Here is a 20,855-nt window from a genome sequence, read left to right on the forward strand (position 1 = left end):
TGAAAGAAAACCAGTGGTTAGAGTGGTAAAAACAGATTTTAATCAGGAGCTGTTATAAAAGGGGGAAAAGACCTCAGCATATAATTGGGCTCAATTCTGAGTATAACAAGGAAAATGGGAATTTGTCACCTAGGAGGAGGGTGAGGTTTGGTGGGTGAAAGTTACCAAGAGGAAGTTATTTGACAGAAATTTTTGCTGAAGGCAGGCCAGGGTGATCAGACATCACCTGGAGGAGGGTGAGTGATGAGGAATTTCATCAGAGATTGAGGGTGATGAGATTATGAATATGGGGGATTCTTGCTAGACCGGCTTAGTGAAATTCTTGCTTAAATTAGGCAACGATGAACCTGGAAGTTCAAAGATTGGTTCTTGTTTAGCAGAGGGCTCAGAGGAGGACAATAGTTAGCATGTAGCAAAATAGTCAATAATTATAAAAAACATATACATTAAAGCATTGAGGTACCCTTTTCTATTTATGAATATTTAAAAACCAATGATAACACCTAATGGTAGGGGAGAAGTGTTAAATTTTACTCTCATGCTTTATTAGTGGTATTGGCAATTGGTCAGTATCTATCAGGAAACATAGTTATACTTTGATATAGTGATCCTACTTGTTGCAGTCTATCCCAGAGAAATAAACAAAAATTGCCTTAAAAGTCTTAAATACATGAAGAACATCATTGGCAATTTGTATTGTAACTAGAGGCCCAGTGCACGAAATTCGTGCACGGGTTGGGTCCCTAGCGGCTGCCGGCTGCCGGCCAAGGCCTTTCTTTGTTCTGCGCCATCCCCGGTGGTCAGCGCACGTCATAGTGAGCGACAGAACTCCTGGTTGGTCAAACTCCTGAGAGGACACTTTGCATATTAGGCTTTTATATATATAGATGGTGAAAAATTATAATCTAAATGTCAAACTGTAGTGAAATGAGTATTACTGGGAATGCTTTTGGCTACAAGTAAATCCTCTTAACAGTGACATAAAAAAATAAAGAATTTTTCTCACATTCTGTTTGTGGGTAGTCCTTTTCTCTGACATTAGCTGTTGCAGTTGCTCAGTGAAGACAAAGAATCTAGGCTTTTCCTCTTCTTTTCTGCATCCTTTACCCCCAATTTTGCAGTTTATTATCTTCCTTCTTGTTACATTGTGATTACAAGATTGCTAGACAGTATTGTGTTCCAAGAACCTTCCCCTCCAGTGTATGCCAGAAACTGGATAGTACTGAACCCCATATCTACACTAATAAAAGAGAAACATGGTAATTGGCGTACGACCACTACCCTTTTCATTGGCTAATCAGCGAGATATGCAAATTAACTGTCAGCCAAGATGGCGGCCGGCAGCCAGGCAGCTTGAAACTAACATGAGGCTTGCTTGCCTCAGTGACGGAGGATTGTTGGAGGAAACCAACGTTCTCCACCTGCGGCTGCAGGCCTCTGAGTGGAGAGTTTAAGAAACATTGTAACAAATACCGCCGGACTTCAGCCAGCAGATTCGCAACATTGTAAGCAAAGGCCAGAAACCTACTTTCAGCCGCGGAGGCCTAAGAGCTGGAGCCGAGCCTCAAGGTAAAGCTGGCCCAGAATAAAAAAAAAAAGAAAAAAAGGAGCGGTTGGGAACTTCAGTCACTCCCAGCCTGAAAACAGCCCTCAGCCCCTCACCCAGACTGGCCAGGCACCCCAGTGGGGACCCCCACCCTGATTCAGGACACCCTTCAGGGCAACCCAGCCGGCCCCACCCATGCACCAGGCCTCTACCCTATATAGTAAAAGGGTAATATGCCTCCCGGCACCGGGATCAGCATGACGGGGCAGCGCCCAAACCCCCTGATCGCCCTGTGGCTCTGTGTGTGACAGGGGGCGGGGCCCCAACCCCCTGAGCAGCCCTGCTCTGTGCCTGATAGGGGGGAGCTCCCCTACCCCGCCCCCCCACGGGCCCTGCTCTGTGTGTGATGGGGTAGAGCCATAACCTCCCCATCGGCCCTGCCCTGAGTGTGAGAGTGGCGGCGCCCCAACCCCCTGATCGGCCCTGCTCTGTGTGTGACAGGGGGTGGCGCCGCAACCTCCCCATCGACCCTGCCTTGAGTGTGACAGGGGACGGTGCCCCAACCCCCCAATTGGCCCTACCCTGAGCGTGACTGAGGGTGGAATTACAACCTCCCAATCTGCCCTGCTCTGTGCATGACAGGGCGGCGCCCCAACTCCCCAATCGGCCCTGCTCTGAGCCCAACCAGGGGCTGCACCTAGGGATTGGGCCTGCCCTCTGCCACCCGGGAGCAGGCCTAAGCCAGCAGGTCGTTATCTCCCGAGGGGTCCCAGACTGTGAGAGGGCACAGGCCGGGCTGAGGGACTCCCCCTCCCCCCCGAGTGCACAAATTTTTGTGCACCGGGCCTCTAGTATAATATATACTTTCCCATATATACATATACTTCACAGCCTCTTTTTGGCATATTCGAATTGCCAGGATCACTACTCTTGTGCTTTGGGGTCATTATTAAGTAAAATAAGGGTTATTTGAACACAAGCACTGTGATACCCCATAGTTGATCTGATAACCAAGTTGGCTGCTAAATGACTAACATGCAGGAGCTTATACAGTATGGATACACTAGACAAAGAGATGATTCATGTCTCGGGTGGGACACTGTGAGATTTCATCATGCTACTGAGAATGCTGTGCAATTTAAAACTTAAGAATTGTTTATTTCTGGAATTTTTCATTTAATATTTTTGGACTACAGTTGACTTCGGGTATCTGAAACTGTTGAAAGCGAAACCATGGAGAAAGCGAGACTATTGTAGTTACAGACATTAAGACCTCAGTAAAAGCAGATGAGCCTTCTTTATCAGTGAGTGATAAACTTTCCCAGAAGTAACCTTCTCCCCACCCGCAGCATTCATATATATCTTACTAGTACTCTGGTTTCTCTTCAGACTGTATAAATCTTTCACTAATGCCGGTGGTCTTGATCCAGCATCTAGAAGGGTTCAGGAATCTGGAGAAGTGCTGTGTGTGAATTAATCGAGAGTCCAGAGAGGAAACATAATTTTGAAACGCATTTGGGGGCCAGAGGAGCTTGGCTAAAGACACCAAGTTCTTCTTTGTCTCAGGACCCCTTGCTCTTTATTAACACAATTTGTCCTAAGGCAAGGTAGATATACATCAAAGGCCAGGGTTAAATTTACAGAATCCATTGTCAGATCGGGGAAAAACTACCTACGGTTTTAGGTGTTTGGCCACTAGGAGGCAATAACATGTAGATTAAGATGCCCTTAGTGTCTGGCAGCAAGCAATCATTTAATGCATCTTTTTCAGGTTTGATGAGATGCCCTCAGCCATCTCCAGATGATTCACCCTGCTGACATGCTGGAATTAGCTTCCGACATTTCACCTTATATTTCACTGGTTACATAGCTATGTGTGGACACACACACAGCCCAAGACAGCAAGCATTTGGCTTTCCAGATTCTATAGTGGGAAGTTACAAGGTGGAAGGGGGATGGGAATATGTATTTTGAATAGCTAGTACACAGAAACTGCCACAATGATTAAGTAAGAGTTATGGTAAATTTACTTGGAGATCTATAATAAACTAATGAAAATGATGGTCATAAAAACAGTAATAACACAAAAACTGCATAGCAAAATGTAAACTATAAAATTCTAGACCATAATTCTATCTATGTAGAGAAATGGATTGCAAGGGAAATCAGAAGGAAAGAATTCAAAGGATAAAAATAGAAGCAAAAGTAGAGTGTATCTGAAAATCTGTGCATATTACTTTTTTTGGATGATGTGGAGGAAGGGGCTGGTATTTTCATACCAGGTTATAGGGTATGTGTGTAGCATTGTCAGGCCCCTTTTGCCAAAAAAAATTTTGCATTGCTGCCAGCCATATAAAGATATATCTGTAATTCATCTGTCTGTGAACATTGTTTTATATTTTTAACAGGTATGCTATGCATGATGCATCAGAGCTGCCTTTTTAAAAACTTGAAAAAGAAAATTCCAACTTACAGGAAAGTTCCAAGAAGAGTATTAATAAATCTTTGCCCAACTTCAATTGTTAATATTTTATTTTATTTTATTTTTATTTTTAGAGAAAGGAAGGGAGAGAGAGAGAGAGAGAGAGAGAGAGAGAGAGAGAGAGAGAGAGAGAAGGAGATGAAGAAGAGGAAGAAGAGAGAGAGAGAAAGAGAGAGAGAGAAACATTGCTGTGAGAGAGACACATTGATCATTTGCCTCTGGCACACACCATGACTGGGGATCAAACCCACAACCTGGCTATGTGCCCTGGCTGGAATCAAACCCTCCATCTTTTCGTGTATAGGATGATCCTCCAAACAACTGACCCACACTGGCCAGGGCTTAGCTGTTTATATTTAAAACTGTGATAATTTGGTATATTGTTTTACTAGTTAGGCTCTGTAATTTTTCATGTAATGATCTTTCATCAATATAGTCTCATGGCTCTTCATTTTGTTATTGTGTTGATTAATATTGACTTTTTTTTTTAAAGTAAGCTTTTAATATATCTCCTGTTTACATTTTCTATTCTGTTTTCCTTTGGAGTATATCTTATAGTTTATTAAATAAAATATCATGTATTTGAATACTTTTATTATAGGCATTTAGCTCTGATTATAATAACTTCTTCAGAAGTCAGAAAGGCTTATGCTATTTCTATACAAATGTTAAGAAAAAGGACTCCTTCCCTAACCGGTTTGGCTCAGTGGATAGAGCATCGGCCTGCGGACTGAATGGTCCCGGGTTCAATTCCGGTCAAGGGCATGTACCTTGGTTGCAGGCACATCCCCAGTGGGGGCTGTGCAGGAGGCAGCTGATTGATGTTTCTCTCTCATCAGTGTTTCTGATTCTCTATCCCTCTTCCTTTCTCTCTGTAAAAATCAATAAAATATATTTAAAAAAAAAAAGAAAAAAAAGAAAAAGGACTCCTTTAAGAAATACACAGTATTTTATGTAGATTATGCGCTCTATAAAAAATGGACTGTGTCTCCGGTGGGGTTATCCTGCCAGTGTTTAGCACAGTTTGGTTACATGGTAAGCTCTCAGTAAATGAATGGGTGGATTTTATTGCAGTATATTGGTTAGACCAGCCGTGGGCAAACTATGGCCCGCGGGCCGGATCCGGCCCGTTTGAAATGAATAAAACTAAAAAAAAAAAAAAAGACCATATCCTTTTATGTAATGATGTTTACTTTGAATTTATGTTAGTTCACACAAACACTCCATCCATGCTTTTGTTCCTGCCCTCCGGTCCAGTTTAAGAACCCATTGTGGCCCTCGAGTCAAAAGGTTTGCCCACCCCTGGGTTAGACTGTAAAAATTATTTTAAAGAATATCTACTAACTTTATGTGTGGTAGATGAGGATTTAACTATTTTGTCCCTTCTTGGCTCTACTTCCTATCCACCAGTTATATAAAAACTAGTGGCCTGGTGCACAAATTTGTGCACATTGAAAGGAAATTAATTAGAAATATTTTAATATCGCTATTCGCCCTTTCTCTATAATAGAAGTGTCAACCAAATTCACCATTGACAATGACAGATTGAAACACATGCATGTGATTGGTGCCAGTGAGAACTTAAATGTATTGCGCATGCGTGAGTCAATTTAGCCTTTTATTTATATATATATATATATATATACATATATATGTATATATATGTATATATATATGTAGAATAAACTTGCTTAATTAGACCTACTTTCTGATGTATCTAAACTTTTTCCAGCCCAGCAAAGCACCCTAACTTCTCTTTCAGGTAATTGTCAGCAGCACAGCAGTAAATATCAATATGAAGCAGATTATTATAATTTGCAGGGAGAACAAAGGGTAAAATATTTAACTGCAGCAATGTTTGACTATATTCTGCACAGTGAGAAAACCCGAAGTCATTTTCAAGGTCCACCATTTCTTATTTTCAGTCGGGTCAAGTTTCTAAACTTTCTAAATCTCCATTTTCTGGCTAATGAAAAGAAAATAGGATTTCACCGAGTCTCCTGTCTACCTACTCCAGGACTTCTGTGAGGATCAAATGAGATGAGGCATGGGAAAACGCTTCACTGACATTTTGTTAAAGTGTGAAATGTTTGCACCTGGCTATAAAGCAAGTCGTGTTCCTGGGCTGAAGAAATTGCAAGGAGGCTAGTCATTACTAGGGAGAAGAAGCCAGGTGTTGCTATGTGTCGTCATTACCTGGTGCCCACAGTGACCATTTCTGGGCTGGGCTGTGGGCCACATTTTGCGCCATGGGGTCTCAGCAGTGTTGGCTCCAATTTGGTGGGCTGTTGCTCCAGGGTGGTGGCAGGGCCTTTGTCCCAGTTGGGGAAAGCCGAGTGTTGCTTTGTGGGTGCCAGGTCTGCAGTGCCATTTCTCTGTGCACATCACGGCAACTCCTGCTTTGAGCATCTGCCCCCTGATGGGTCAGTGCGTGTCATAGCACCAATCAGACAGTCGGACACTTAGCATATTAGCCTTTTATATATATGGATTTTTAAAATTATTGTTTATATTTATGTAAACATACATAAATAATACCCATTTAGGAGCCAGCCAAATAGTATACTATGATTGTTTCTTTTCCTATGCAACTTTTGGTTTTCCTGCAGTTAATGATTACCTCCTTTTTTTTCATGGCTTAATTTTCTTTGAGCATTGTTCTACTTTTGTTTCCATAAACTTCAGTAGACTTTATATACAAATTTCTATGTGGTGAAAATTACCAAATAATTTTTTAGGCCCCTTATCCCCTTTTTTCAACTATTGATCTTATTTCTAGAGTTTTCTGCCTTGCTCTAATGTAGGCTACCTGCTATTTTGGCCTGTGAGCCAGTTCTTAATTTAAAACTTTCTTTTGCTGCCCTCCATTGTTAGAACTCTTGTTTCCCAAATCCCATGTCTTCTTTTTAATTTGTCCTCTTAATGGTATTGTTGTCTCTTGAGTAAGAATATATGCTGTATGGGAATGTATGTTTTGGACATTTATGTTCTAAAAATGATTGAATAAATAAGTAAAATTTATGATTGAAAGAAATGTTAGATAAATAAAAATGACACAAACTTTATAAGGAAATTTCAGGAAAGTCACTAGTTTGTTAAAAGATAAAGTTAACTATAGAGTTAATACTGGAATAAGATATAGTTTTTGAGTTAAACATCAGTTCTTTACTTGCCTCTAGAGTTAAATAGGCATCCCACTGTATTTTTTTGGATATTCACTGCTTTTGCCTATAATTTCTGGCTCTAGTAGCACACAACATATACTACCAATCCACATATATTTTATTCAGCATACATGTTTCATTCACTGGACTGTGAACTCTGTTTTATTTGTTTGTCACTACTTTAGCCCTAATGTCCCTAGATTTTGATGTGTGTATGCATAGTAGGGGAGGCTATGCTATTAACCTGGAAATGCTAGACCTTTGAAAAAGGTGTTAAGATTGAACAGCTTAGGGCATGTGGTGTGGAGACTGGTACTAGTGTGTTTATGAATTTAGATTTTGGCATTAGTGATTCATATTTTCATTCAACAGATGTTTTTCAAATGCCTACTTCATGCCAGGTCCTGTTCTAGGCACTGGAGAAACAACAATGATTATAACAGATCCTACCCACATGAAGCTCAACTCAACAGTAATAAATAAATGTGTTCTTAAAATGTTAGATGGTAATAAGAGCTGTGATAAAGTGTGATAAGTGGGATTGGAATGCTTGGGAGGGTAGAATGGGGAAGAAAGGCTCTACTGATAAGGTGCCATTTGACCTGAGAAGATGAAATCTGAGGAAAGAGTGTTCCAGGCTACTACTAGTTGGTTTTCTCTGGCATGCAATCATTGCCTCTAGCTAGCCCTTTCTTCTAAAGACAACATCACCAAACGTGATATCAAACCTAAGCTCAGAATCACCTAGAGGTCCTGTTAAAACACAGCTTTCATCTGTCAGCCCCACCCTCAGTTTCTGATTCAACAGGTTGGAGTGGGGTCTGAAAATTTGCATTCCCACCAAGCACCCAGGTGGTGCTAATGCTGCTACTCTGGGACAACACTTGGAGAACCACTGACTTACACCATTTGTGACACATTAGGTGGCCAGAAATAAAGCAAAAGGGTCTGTTAAGAGCAAGGAACATAGCTCTTTACCCCACAGAGGTATAAATCTTATATAGGCCCTCAAGCCGACTGACTAGTACACACTAGGTTTTTTGATTCTCTCCCAGATTCCTTGTTTATCATTGTGTTTTTAGCTGTATCCTGATAAGAAAATAAAGTCTGCCATTTTCATCCAGTTCAATAGAGTGTTTGAGGGAATATTTAATACCTGCCACAGTCCAAATTGCTGTAAGGAAGAATAAAGGAAGGACAAAACCAAGTTCTTTCTCACAGTGCACTTCCAATCTAGTTTGGGTATAGGAGCAGAACACATACGTATACAAAAAAGCTAAGATGAGATCTGGGAGTCTTCTAATACATGAGGCTTGGTGTTGCAGATATCAAATATTCACATTTATTCATTTAACAGTATTAACTGATTGCAATTTTTTAAAAATACATTTTATTGATTTTTTACAGAGAGGAAGGGAGAGGGGTAGAGAGCCAGAAACATCGATGAGAGAGAAACATCGATCAGCTGTCTCCTGCACGCCCCCTACTGGGGACGTGCCCGCCAAGGTACCTGCCCTTGACTGGAATCGAACCTGGGACCCTTCAGTCCACAGGCTGACGCTCCATCCACTGAGCCAAACTGGTGCTGGCTAACTGATTGCAATTTTAATTGGCATTTCTCTTGCATGTGCTTTTTCATATGTTTGAGCCTTTTGTATTTCCTTTCAATCAACATGTCCTTTGTTTTTCTATTGAGTTTCTGACCTTTTCCTTATTGATTTGTAGGTACTGTTAATATATTTAAAAAAGTAAACATTTGTGATTTGTAATGACTGCTTTCCTATTTTTTGCACACTTGCTTAAAAATAATTCTTACTTTTTATGATAGTTGTTCAATAATTTTTTATTGCCATATGTAACTTTTATTTTTTTGAGTTTAAGTTTATTAGTCTTTTATGGCTTTGAGTTTTGTCTTATTTTCAGAAAGGCATCCCTAACCCTGAGATTATTAAAACAAAAACAAACTCTAACTTTTCTTCTCACTTTGGGGCTCCTTTAAAATTTTTTGACCCATTTGGCATTTGATTTGATGTGGGAAATAATTTTCAGATGGCTTCCCATCAACATTTATTGAATAATCCACATTTTCCCCAGTCATGTGCATATAGTGTCACCTTTAGCTTTAACTAAATTCCTGTATATACTTGGCTTTGTTTTGTGATTGCACCAAGTGTGTCTCCATTTATGAATCACTGCACTTTTTAAGTGACTTATAAAAGTTTAAGTTTTAAAATATTTTAAGGCTTTTAAATAATTTGTTTATTGTTGCTTTTTAATTTTTCCATATGTGAAAGGTTAACATGGGTGATGCGTGCAGACGGGCTAAATAGCCATCTCAGATGGTACTTAAGAAAAATTAAAAAATTGAATTTATTTAAGGAAAAGGATGACGGATGGAATAACCAAAGGGAAGGGGCTGCACAGGGGACATTGGGATGATGATGGCAGCACTCAAGACCTAGAGTTTCATCCTTGTATGCAGTCACTGGCGGGCAGCTCTTGTCAGTGGGTCTGGGGGCTGGTGAGCTTGGAATGCTCATGGAATGCAGTTGTGCAATCAGGTGTCTTTAGGACAGTTTCAATTCCTTACATGGTCTGATTCCTGGTATCCAACAAGTTTTTCCTGGCCTTTCTCCTGTGGGGGAAGGTTACAAATGGCCTTTAATGATTGTATTGCTCTATAGTCCTAACAATATGTACTTTAGAATCATTGTGTATGATGTTTTTAAATATATTTTTATTGATTTCAGAAAGGAAGGGAGAGGGAGAGATAGAAACATCAATGATTAGAGAGAATCTTTGATCAGCTGCCTCCTGCACGCCCCCTACTGAGGATCGAGCCCACAACTCAGGCATGTGTCCTTGACCGGAATTGAATCCAGGACCCGTCAGACTGAAGGCCGACGTTCTATCCACTGAACCAAACCAGCTAGGACTATGATGCTTTTAAAAAACACACTGTTGGTATTTTAATTGGGCTTGCATAATTTTTAAAGATTTATTTAGGGAGAAATTAAGTCATTGTAATTCTTTTTAAGAACATGGCTTTGCTTCTCAATTGTTTCAGGCACTTTTTAGTGTACTATTTAAAATACTCTCTGCATAGCTCTTATTTTATTCTAATCATCTTACCATTTTTGTTATTATAAGTGGGATTGTTTCCTTTCATTATATCATTTTACTAGTAGTTTTTATAGAAGCCCATAGGTTTCAATTGATTATTTTCTACATGCATCTACATTACTAAAATTCCTCTATTTTTATAATTGTTTACAATTAATTTTATTGGATTTTCCAGGTATCCACTCATATCATTTGCAAATAATAGTAATTTAATTTTCTCTTCTCTATTTTTAAACTTATTTGTTTCTGAACTAATGACACTGGCTCCCACCTCCAGAACAAGGTGAAATATTTGTGGTGAAAAATGAACATCCTTGTTTTGTTTCTGATTATCAGTACTTTTAGGGTTTCTTCATTATTCATGATGCTGGTATTAAATTGTATTGCTTGTATCTTATCATAGCAAGGAAGTTGGCATAGTATTTGTTTGAAAATAAAAGATTTTAAATCTTATATTGACAGAAAAGTTGCAAGGACAATACAAAGAATTATTTTTTGTCCTGAACCATGTGAGGGCAAGTTGCTAGCCAGCCTGATGGTCCATAGCATCCCACAAAATACTTTAGGGTTTATTTCCTATAAACAAGTACTGTTCTATGTAACCACATATAGCCATCAAAGTCAGGAAACTAACATTGACATGTTAACTATCTCCAATCCTGCGACCCCATTCATGTTTTGCCAGTTGTCCCAGTGACTTCCTTTTATAGCCAAATCTAGTCCAGAATCATACATTAAGCCCCCCTTTTTTTCTTGCAGTCAGTGCCTTCCTATATACTTGCATACTTTGTGACAGATATGTAAAGGAAATGTTTTTTTCATCTAACTGTCCTATCTTCCAAAGGTTCTTTCCTCAACTGAGTTTTAAAAGAAATTATTTGCTCTAAGCTGAGTTTTATCTTTCTTTTCCCTACTCAGGCCCAGATTGCATTTCTTCAGGGTGAAAGGAAAGGCCAAGAAAATTTGAAGAAGGATCTTGTGAGGAGGATCAAAATGCTGGAGTATGCTCTTAAACAGGAAAGGTAATTCAGTAAAATGCAAGATAGAATTCTCTTAAAATTTGGAATAATTTTCCTGCCGTTCTTAAATCTAAATTTTAATACTAGAGGCTTCTGATTTCAGGAAATGTCGTTTGTAGTAAATGTTTATAATGGTTATAATATGTTAATTTTATTTTGTTGTTAACATTTAATAATGACCAATAAACTGATTTATATGATTAAAAAATTTTTAGCAACAATTTTCCCATACCCTCTTCTTTCTTAAGGAACATGTACTTATTGAACTTTTATCCATTTCTTTATGGAATTGAAATAGTTTTTAGTTGTAAAGGAAATTCTATAATGCTTATAACCATTTTCTTATCATCTAATATTACTCAATTTGATGTATTTTCTTTGGAAAAAAATTGCTCTGGCAGAGGAATGTGGTTTTTTTTGGTCTTTTTTTTAAATATATATTTTTATTGATTTTTTACAGAGAGGAAGGGAGAGAGATAGAGAGTTAGAAACATCGATGAGAGAGAAACATCGATCAGCTGCCTCCAGCACATCTCCGACTGGGGATGTGCCCGCAACCCAGGTACTTGCCCTTGACCGGAATCGAACCTGGGACCTTTCAGTCCGCAGGCCGACGCTCTATCCACTGAGCCAAACCGGTTTTGGCCAGAGGAATGTTTTTATAGACTTTTTTGATATTTTGTTCCTTTGCTATCAGCTATTCATATTTCTCCATAAGCAAACCTTACCTTTTTAGTTTGCTAGTGTCTGAGATACTCAAATAACAAAACTTGGGTCATAAGTCAAGGATAATATGTCATAAATAAGAGTTTTGGAAATTTTCATATAAATTAGCTTTATTTGCTTTAGTGGATGATGGTCTTTGGATGTGTGTGTGTGTTTGTGCGGGCGCATGCACGTGTGTGTGCATGCATCAGTGGTGTGAAACGATTCTTTGTTTTGAGTACTTGATAGATATATTGAAATTCTCTATTTTGCTTTATTTTTGGTGATCACATTCTTTTCTCATTATTTTGAAGTTGATGTTTGGGCTGTTTGCAAAACTACCATAAAATAACATTTAGCGGATAATATTTATGAATATCAAGAAATAAAACTTTATTGGAATTTGTGTTCATTTTCATGTGGCATCTTTAAATGGCACAAGAGATTGACAACAGGTTGACTTCTTAGTGAAAAAATAGACAGTTCTTTTCCTTGAGAAGTTGATTGAAAACTGGATTGGGGAGATGGAAAAAAACACCCAGACTTTTAAAGGTAGTAATTTTGGAATAATTTTGGAATAATTGAGACTTTATGTTATCTAAATTATAGGCATAAGTGAAGTGAGAAATAATAAAATGGACACTGTTTATTAACTACTATATTGCAGCCCTGAGGCTTAAAAACAAAGTGACTGGATAGAGTTACAGTCAGGTAGAGCTGTGCTTCAGATTGCTTAGGTCTGTCTGTTTCTGAAGCCTGTACTCTTTACCAGAATGTTACAGTATTCGTAAGATGGAAGTATTGAAATACACAGATATTACATAACCAAGAATATTGTGTGTGTGTGTCCGTGTCCCTTCTCATTAAACATATTAATCTGTGCATCCAGTTTAAGCACTTGTGCTGGACCTGAGTCTAAACATAGGTCATACTCCTTGTCCTTACTGGCTTACAGTAACTGGAAACACACTTGGAAGCCACAAAGTGCGATGCAGTCTGATCGGTGCTATGGGAGAAATCTGTATGGGATACAGTGGATCACAAAGAAGGGAGTGGATATTTCTGTCTGGAAGGTGGAAGTAGAAAGGAAGGTGTAATTAGAAGAGGTGAGGCTTGAACATCATAAAAAATAATGTGTTTGCCATCATAAAAAATAATGTGTTTGAACACTATAAAAAATAATAGACAAGGTTCAGGAAGTAGAGGGGGATATGTTTTACACAGAATAAAGCAGTTTGGTGTGTTCAGAAATTTATAATTACTGTGTTTTGGAAGGAAGGACATTAGTTGTGATTTGATAAGTGATCACGGAAAGCCTAACTAAGGAATTGAAACTTTTATCTTACATATAATAGGGAATATTGAAAATTTTCAAAAACTTTCTAAAATAATCTCAAACTAATAGAAGTTGCAGGACCTGTATACCATTTACCCAGATTCATCAATTTGACCACATTTCTGTATATTAACTGTCATCATGCACACTATATCATTGTTTTTCCTGAATCATTTCCTACTGAGTTGCAGACATTAAATTCCTTCTCTCTTAAATTCCTTCCTATATATTTTCTAAGAGCAAGGACATTCCATTGTATAATTACAGCTTATTATCAAATTAAGGAAATTTAATGTTGATATAGTTCCATTATCTAACAAAGTCCATATTCATATGTTCCAGTGATGATCTGCATAGCATTTTTTTAACCAAATATTCTAATATGATCTTTATAGGTGTGTTTTTTTCTGGTCTAGAAATACATATTGCATTTAGTTGTCATGCAATTGAAAGGTTTAAGCATGGAATAGTGTGAAATAGATTTTAGAAAGATCATTCTGATTTCATTTTGGGGGATGGGCTGGAAAAATCTGTTAATACAGGCAGGAAGATTGTAATAGTTGAGGATGAGACACGATAGCATAGTAGCTGCAGAAGAAAGGCGGCATCAGCTGTGAAACATTTTAAATAGAGAATCTATATAATTTGGAAGACAATTGGGTATAGGAGATGAGGAAGAAAGATAACTTAAGAAAGATTCCTAGGGTTCTGGTAAGTGTGAGTTTTGGAACTTATCAGTTGAATTTAAGGGTAACAATTAAGAATTTTAAAAAGGATAAGAATTAAGGGTTTAAAAGCAAATATGGGAGGGACTCATGACTAGAAATGTACACATCAATATTGTGGGTAAAGTTATAGGAGTAATTGAGACAAGAACAAATATTTTGGGAAGAGAATAGAACCCATAGTAGTCACAGAAATGGAAATGTTTGAAGAAAAGGCAGAGAAAGAAAAGCCAACAAAACAATGGTTGGAGAAGGAAGGAGAAAGTAGTATATTGGAAGCAAGAAAAGGGGAGTTTGACAATTGTAAGTGCCAAACAGACTCCCAGTACATTGTATACTGAAAATAGTCATTTGGATTTGCCAGTTAAGAGTTTGTTGGTATCCTTGCCAGAACAGCTTTAGTGAGGTAGCAGGAACATAAACCAGATCATAGGGGACTGAGGGGTGAGTAGGAAAGATAAAGTGGAGACAGATACAGTCGCATATTTTTCAAGTAGTTTGACTTTGGAGAATAGGAGAGAGAAAGACTGGCCTGGTCCAGGGAAGTTGTTTGTTTTGTTTTTTTTGTGTGTGATTTTTTTAACAAATGGGATTTTCCTGGAAAAGAGTCCCTGATTTTGTATCTTTTGAAGTTGATGGAATGATCTGAGATTATTCCTGATATAATGGCACTATTGAAGTGTAATAAATTATTTCTTTGTGAATTAGACCTCTTAGATATTTTCATGTTCATTGGACTAGTTTTTTAAAACACATATTATATCCCTGCTTAAAAGTATCTGGCTAATTTCAAAATTCTGCTTAGTAAAATCTTTTACATCCAGGCCCCTTGCTAGTCCTATACATATACATGCACACATGACATACATTCACACACATACATATACACACAGCTGTTTTTTTGACACACTTCACACACACACACACACACACACACACACACACATTGAGGAACTTTTAGATGTTTCTTCTGACAGAAATGCCCTCTATATCAGTTTCTTTGGTGGGGAAACTGACGGTATTTTGAACTTTAGCTAAAATCTCATGTGTTATCTCCTTTTTGGTAGGTCTCCTTGACACCACCTTTGACAGGATTAGCTAATTCCTTATCTGAATTCCTCTGACAGTTGATATAATTCTGAGCTCTTACCCCACAGTATGCTATAGTTATTTATTTACATTTCTGTCTCTTAGGCATCTTCTTGCCTCCACCTTATGATTGATTACAAGTTGCAGGTTGTTCCCAGCAGCCAATACAGTGCCTGGCGTGTTATAAGAATTCAGTACGTTTATTGGATATAATGAAATTATTTTTAAGGGAACCCAGCTTGTAAACACAGCGTTTCTTTACTTATTTTGTCTTTGTCTAATTTTTTATGAAGTGTTAGTTCATATAGTGTTTTATTATTTTTTGTTGTATATATTGCATAGAATATTTTGTTTCATTTTTGTAGCTCTGTTGCAGTTTTTCCTAAGAATACTAGAATGCACTATAATGCAGTATTTTGTGTTTGAAAATGTTTTTCTTTATATGCATATAACAAAAATATATAAATTAATTCCATAAAATTTTATTGCTACTTCTACTCTGTCCTCAGCCAGTTATTTTCAATTCGTGTTGTGACTTCTAGGAGGTATTGTTACTTTGAGTCAATTTAATGGCTCTAAATCTTACCCTCTTATAATAACATTTTTAAAAAAAATATATTTTATTTTTTACAGAGAGGAAGGGAGAGGGATAGAGAGTTAGAAACATCGATGAGAGAGAAACATCGATCAGCTGCCTCCTGCACACCCCACACTGGGAATGTGCCCGCAACCAAGGTACATCCCCTTGACTAGAATTGAACCTGGGGCCCCTCAGTCCACAGGCCGACACTCTATCCACTGAGCCAAACCAGTCAGGGCTATAATAACATTAATACAAAGACATTGAGGTAGACTAGGAAATGTTTAGTATGGTGAGGAAATCTTTGATTAAGAGAAGCATTGGGAGTAGAGAAAAAATGTTCTAAATTATTTGGGACAAAATATTTACTAAAAATATTTAAAAAGACCTATATACATGTGGTTAATTCTCCAAATAACACAAAGTAGTTTCCCTTCTGCATCAGTTCACTGATTTCCCTTCCCAAAGGAAATCATTTTAACTGATGTTTTATGTATCATGTATCCAGAAATATTCAGTGCATATGAAATATACATAACATACATATAAACCGCATAAATACATAGTATTTTGTACTTTGCTTTTTTACTTAAGCTTAGAGATCAATCCATATTAGCAAACAAATATTTTTTCTTTTTAATGGATAGATATTATTACAAAACATTTTCTATCTATGCAGAACATAAAGACTAATATAAAAAATAACGATGTACCCACCACCTACTCTAAGAAATAGAACATCAGCTGTCTATAATTTTTATAGGTTGTCTTAAGATTCCCATCTATATAAAACATTGACTTTTCTGTTGTAACTGCAAAATAATCATTGTAAAATAATATGAAGAATTCCAGTACTTCATATAGTTGAGCAAATAAATTTCATTTTCTTTATACTTTCCTTGAAATATAAAAAGCTTATAGTAAGTGCTCAATTAGTTTTTTATAAGGATAAAAATAACTTTCAAAAAAACCTTTCAGAGTGGCTATATTATTCTTTTCTCTCTCTCTCTCTCTCTCTCTCTCTCTCTCTCTCTCTCTCTCCTCTCTCTCTTTTTTGTTTTGTTGCTGTTAATTCTCACCCAAAGATATTTTTCCATTGATTTTTTAGAGAGAGTGTAAGGGAAGAAGACAGAGAAAGAGAGAAACAGCGACATGAGAGAGACACATCGATTGGTTGCTTCCCGAACGTGCCCAGGGAGCCTGCAACCAAGGAATATGACCTTGACCAGAATCGAACTTGTGACTCCAGTCTGAGGGCCCATGCTATATCCACTGAGCCAAACTGTCTAGGGCTCGCTATGTTACTCTTTCATTACTTCTTTATTACTTAGCTTTTCAAATTGTTATTATTCCAGTCTCATTATATTGAATATTTATTGTAAATGGCCTTAATATTTCAGGGAAGCAAACAAATTAAAATATACAAATAAATTAAGTAAGTATGGCCATTTTTAGTTAATCTTAAAATTTTTTACCTTATCGAGTTTATTTTTCTGGTTTCAGATGGTTAAATCTGAGATGGTTAAGTCAGATGAACCAGAAATAGTAACATTCATGTAGCTTTTAAAAGAAGAGAAGACAAGAATTCCTGTTCACAGTTTTTCCTGAGTTGTCCCTGCAAAGAAAGGCAAAGGATACTTTGACTATTAAAGAAATTATTTATTTGTGCTGGAATATCTTATTCAATATTCATGATTGGGCTCGTTCCCCCTCCGTCCTTTGGATTGTTCAATATAATGCATACTTGGAAAATCATAATTGCCTGACAAGACATAACATATTATAGATGATTTTTCTTTTTAAAAAACTTGATTTTGAAAAAGGTCAGTCTTTTACAAGTTTATTTTACAATCCAAACTTTTCTGCTGCTTTTGATAATAAAATACTCTGGCAGTTATCAAGAAAATTTGAATACAACAAAAGCTAGCATGTTAATATGGTTCATTAGTAAGTACAGAAAGAAGATGTATGGTTCCCAGTGTTAGTCCTTTATTTCTTATAATAGCACTTCATGGGCTAACAACAAAATAGTAATGGCAAATGCTTTTGTATTATGACTTTGACATCTTGGAAGGCTATGGGCCTTTGAAAGTTACCTAGGACTACTGCAAACTGATGACTACTCCTATTGCATATATAAAAGTTTACTTAAATATGTTTTAAGATGGTTTGTATTTTCTCATTTCTTTGTTAGAGCCAAATACCACAAGTTGAAATATGGGACAGAATTGAATCAGGGAGATATGAAGCCTCCAAGCTATGATTCTGGTAAGCTAATTTTAAAGGAAGTTCAACTGATTAAAAAGAAGTTAATATCGAGTATTTGTAGCTACAATATGTATAACTGCAAGTTGATTTCTAGTTATTTGCATGTTATTTTTTCTGACCTACTTATCGTTTGACACTAATCATGTAGTGTCACTTAGATTATTTTCCACCAGCTTCCTTCTTTTATCCCCTTCCCTTTACTTTTAGTTTCCCATTTTCTGGTTATGTTCTGTACTTACTGAAAGAATCAGAATTCATGGGGAAACATACATCAACATAACTGATTCTTGCTGGGTCTTCCCAGTATTAATGGGAACTTTGAGATGTGCAGAACAAAGTACAGAATGCCCTTGACATCCTGAGAGAAAGAGTAGGAACTATAGAGGTAAAAGATTTCTTCTTTAAGTACAGGGGAATTCCTTGTCCAATGAGCCTAATCCAGTCGTGGGCAAACTACGGCCCGTGGGCCGGATCCGGCCCGTTTGAAATGAATAAAACTAAAAAAAAAAAGACCGTACCCTTTTATGTAATGATGTTTACTTTGAATTTATATTAGTTCACACAAACACTCCATCCATGCTTTTGTTCCGGCCCTCCGGTCCAGTTTAAGAACCCATTGTGGCCCTCGAGTCAAAAAGTTTGCCCACCCCTGGATCCCTCAGTTTCAGGTGCAAAATTGTTTTGGACTTTGTCATCACAGCAGATTCTATAACTAGATCATCTTTTAACAGCTGAAACATTTTATTGTTATTTTGCATTATGCCTTCTTTATCCTTCTCCTACCTTTCTCTTCACCTCACCAAACAGTACAAAACTAGTACCTGGAAACAATCAGATATTACTTATTAGTAGATGTAAAGGAAAAGAAAGAAAAGTTGTTCAAAAGTTATTGCCATGTTTTAAGGTGAGTTTGTTTTTGACGTAATTTCAGATTAAATTCCTGGATCAAATATCTGAAGATAACAACTATTGTTTATATCACTTACTGAAATATTTGCCTTGTACTAGGGGCTTTATGTATGTTAACTGTAATTTTTAAAATAGTTATTTAATAAAGATAATATTATTCTCATTTTATTTATTTTTTTGTTAATCCTTACCTGAGGATGTATTTTTTCCATTTTTTTTTTTTTTTAAGTGAGAGTGGAAGGGAGGCAGGAAGGGGGAGGTTGGTTGCCTCTTGCATGTAAAGTTTCTGAGATAAGAATATGCCACATTGAGAAATGAAATAACTGGCTAGTATTTGGAGGGAGGAAATTAATGTTTATAGATACAACTAGAGAGTTAGCCAGGGGGGAAGAGATGGTAAAATTTGTTACAAGGTCTTGTAAAATATGTTAAGGAATTTACACTTTATCCTAGGAGTTATGAGAAGGCACTTGAAGGACTTAATTAGGACTCTTGTGATCAAATTTGTTCTTCAGTTTAGAAGATGGGTTAGAGAGTAGCAGAACTGGAATTGGGGAGACTAGTTAGAGGACTGACAGCCACCTGGCTACATGAGGAAGGTTACCCAGACAAGGGTTCTAACAATGGAGTTTAAGAGAAGTAGGTGTATTCAGGAAATATTTAGGACCTAAAATCTGCAGGAATTGGTTCTTGTTTGGATGTAAGGGATGAAAAAAAGGGAGAATCAAAGATGACTCCCACAGTTGTAGTTTAAAAAACGAGACTAGAAGCAGTTTGAAAAGACCGAGGGTTCACTTCTGGATTTATTTGTTAGGCAATCAAGTGAAGGTGGCTGGTAGACAGGTGTGTGGATTTGGAGCTTAGGCTGGTGGTATCGGTTTGATATGTAGATTGAGAGGCAGCACCATATAGTACTAATGGCTCTCAATACATTTGAGTGAAGGCTCATCCAGGGACTTTATGCAGAGTGAGAAGAGGATTTAAAATGGAACTCTGAGGAATGGCAACACTAAAAAAAACTGGTAGAAAAATAGAATCCTGGAAAGGAAACTCAGAAAAGTTGTCCTAATGGTAGGAGAGAAGCCAGTGGAAACAAAGAGGAGAAATGGTTTTCAGAAGTAAGGACCCTTCATCATTACTGATTAATGTCCAGAGAATTGAAGAATTTAGTGACAAACAGATCACTGAGAATTTATTGCAAGCAGTTTCAGAAGAGAGGTGAGGACAGAAACATAGACATGAGTGGAAAATGAAAACTAAGTATAGTCACCTTTCAGGAAGCTTGGGTTGTGAAGGTGAGGGAGTGGGATTAGAGGGTAACAGCTGACAGGACACAAAGGGTGAAGGAAGTGTGTGTGGGGGGATGTATTTTTTTGAGGAAGAGCAAATGAAAATGAGAAAGTAGAGATATACAAAATAGGAAGGTATCTGAAAACGTCATAGGGATTGGATTCTGAACACAGCTAGAGAATGACAGGGGGAGCAAGTCTTTTATTGTTACCAAGAGAGAATATAGGAAGTTAGGTGATGGGTTTGTAGGTTAGGGTTTCAGTTTGGTGGTAGGTATTTAATATGATAGCTTTATGTTTGAGACAAAATTATCTGCTAAGAGTGTGAGAGGTTTACAAAAAGTAGAGAAGATTTATAACAAATGAACAGGAGGACAAACTAAGAAGTGGTAGGATTGAGAAAAGCTAAGGGTCTGGTTGACATGTGTGACCGTGAGTTTAGTAAGAAGCACTGGTCTGAACACTTGCTAAACAGAATGAAAATAGTTAATACTTGAATTCCTGGAAAACAAGGGGACAAGAAAATTGAGTACATTGGCAAAAGAATGGTTGAAGGGATAGACTTCGAACTAAAACTCCAGAGGGAAGGAAGTGAAGACAAAAGGAGCCTAAATGGGTAA

At 37.4% G+C, this 20,855-nt stretch overlaps 1 protein-coding gene across 2 annotated transcripts in view; it reads left to right on the plus strand.

Annotated features, from left to right (window-relative positions):
- Positions 1–20,855, plus strand: part of STRN (striatin) — a 75,393-nt gene that overhangs the window by 17,612 nt on the left and 36,926 nt on the right. For both annotated transcript variants that reach the window (XM_059660091.1, XM_059660093.1), the window contains exons 2-3: positions 11,234–11,337; positions 17,964–18,037. In XM_059660091.1, the coding sequence (XP_059516074.1) occupies positions 11,234–11,337; positions 17,964–18,037 (178 nt within the window). The remainder of the gene's footprint in view (positions 1–11,233; positions 11,338–17,963; positions 18,038–20,855) is intronic.

This window comes from Myotis daubentonii, chromosome 12 (genome assembly GCF_963259705.1).
Source record: "Myotis daubentonii chromosome 12, mMyoDau2.1, whole genome shotgun sequence".
NCBI classification, from domain to species: Eukaryota; Metazoa; Chordata; class Mammalia; order Chiroptera; family Vespertilionidae; genus Myotis; species Myotis daubentonii.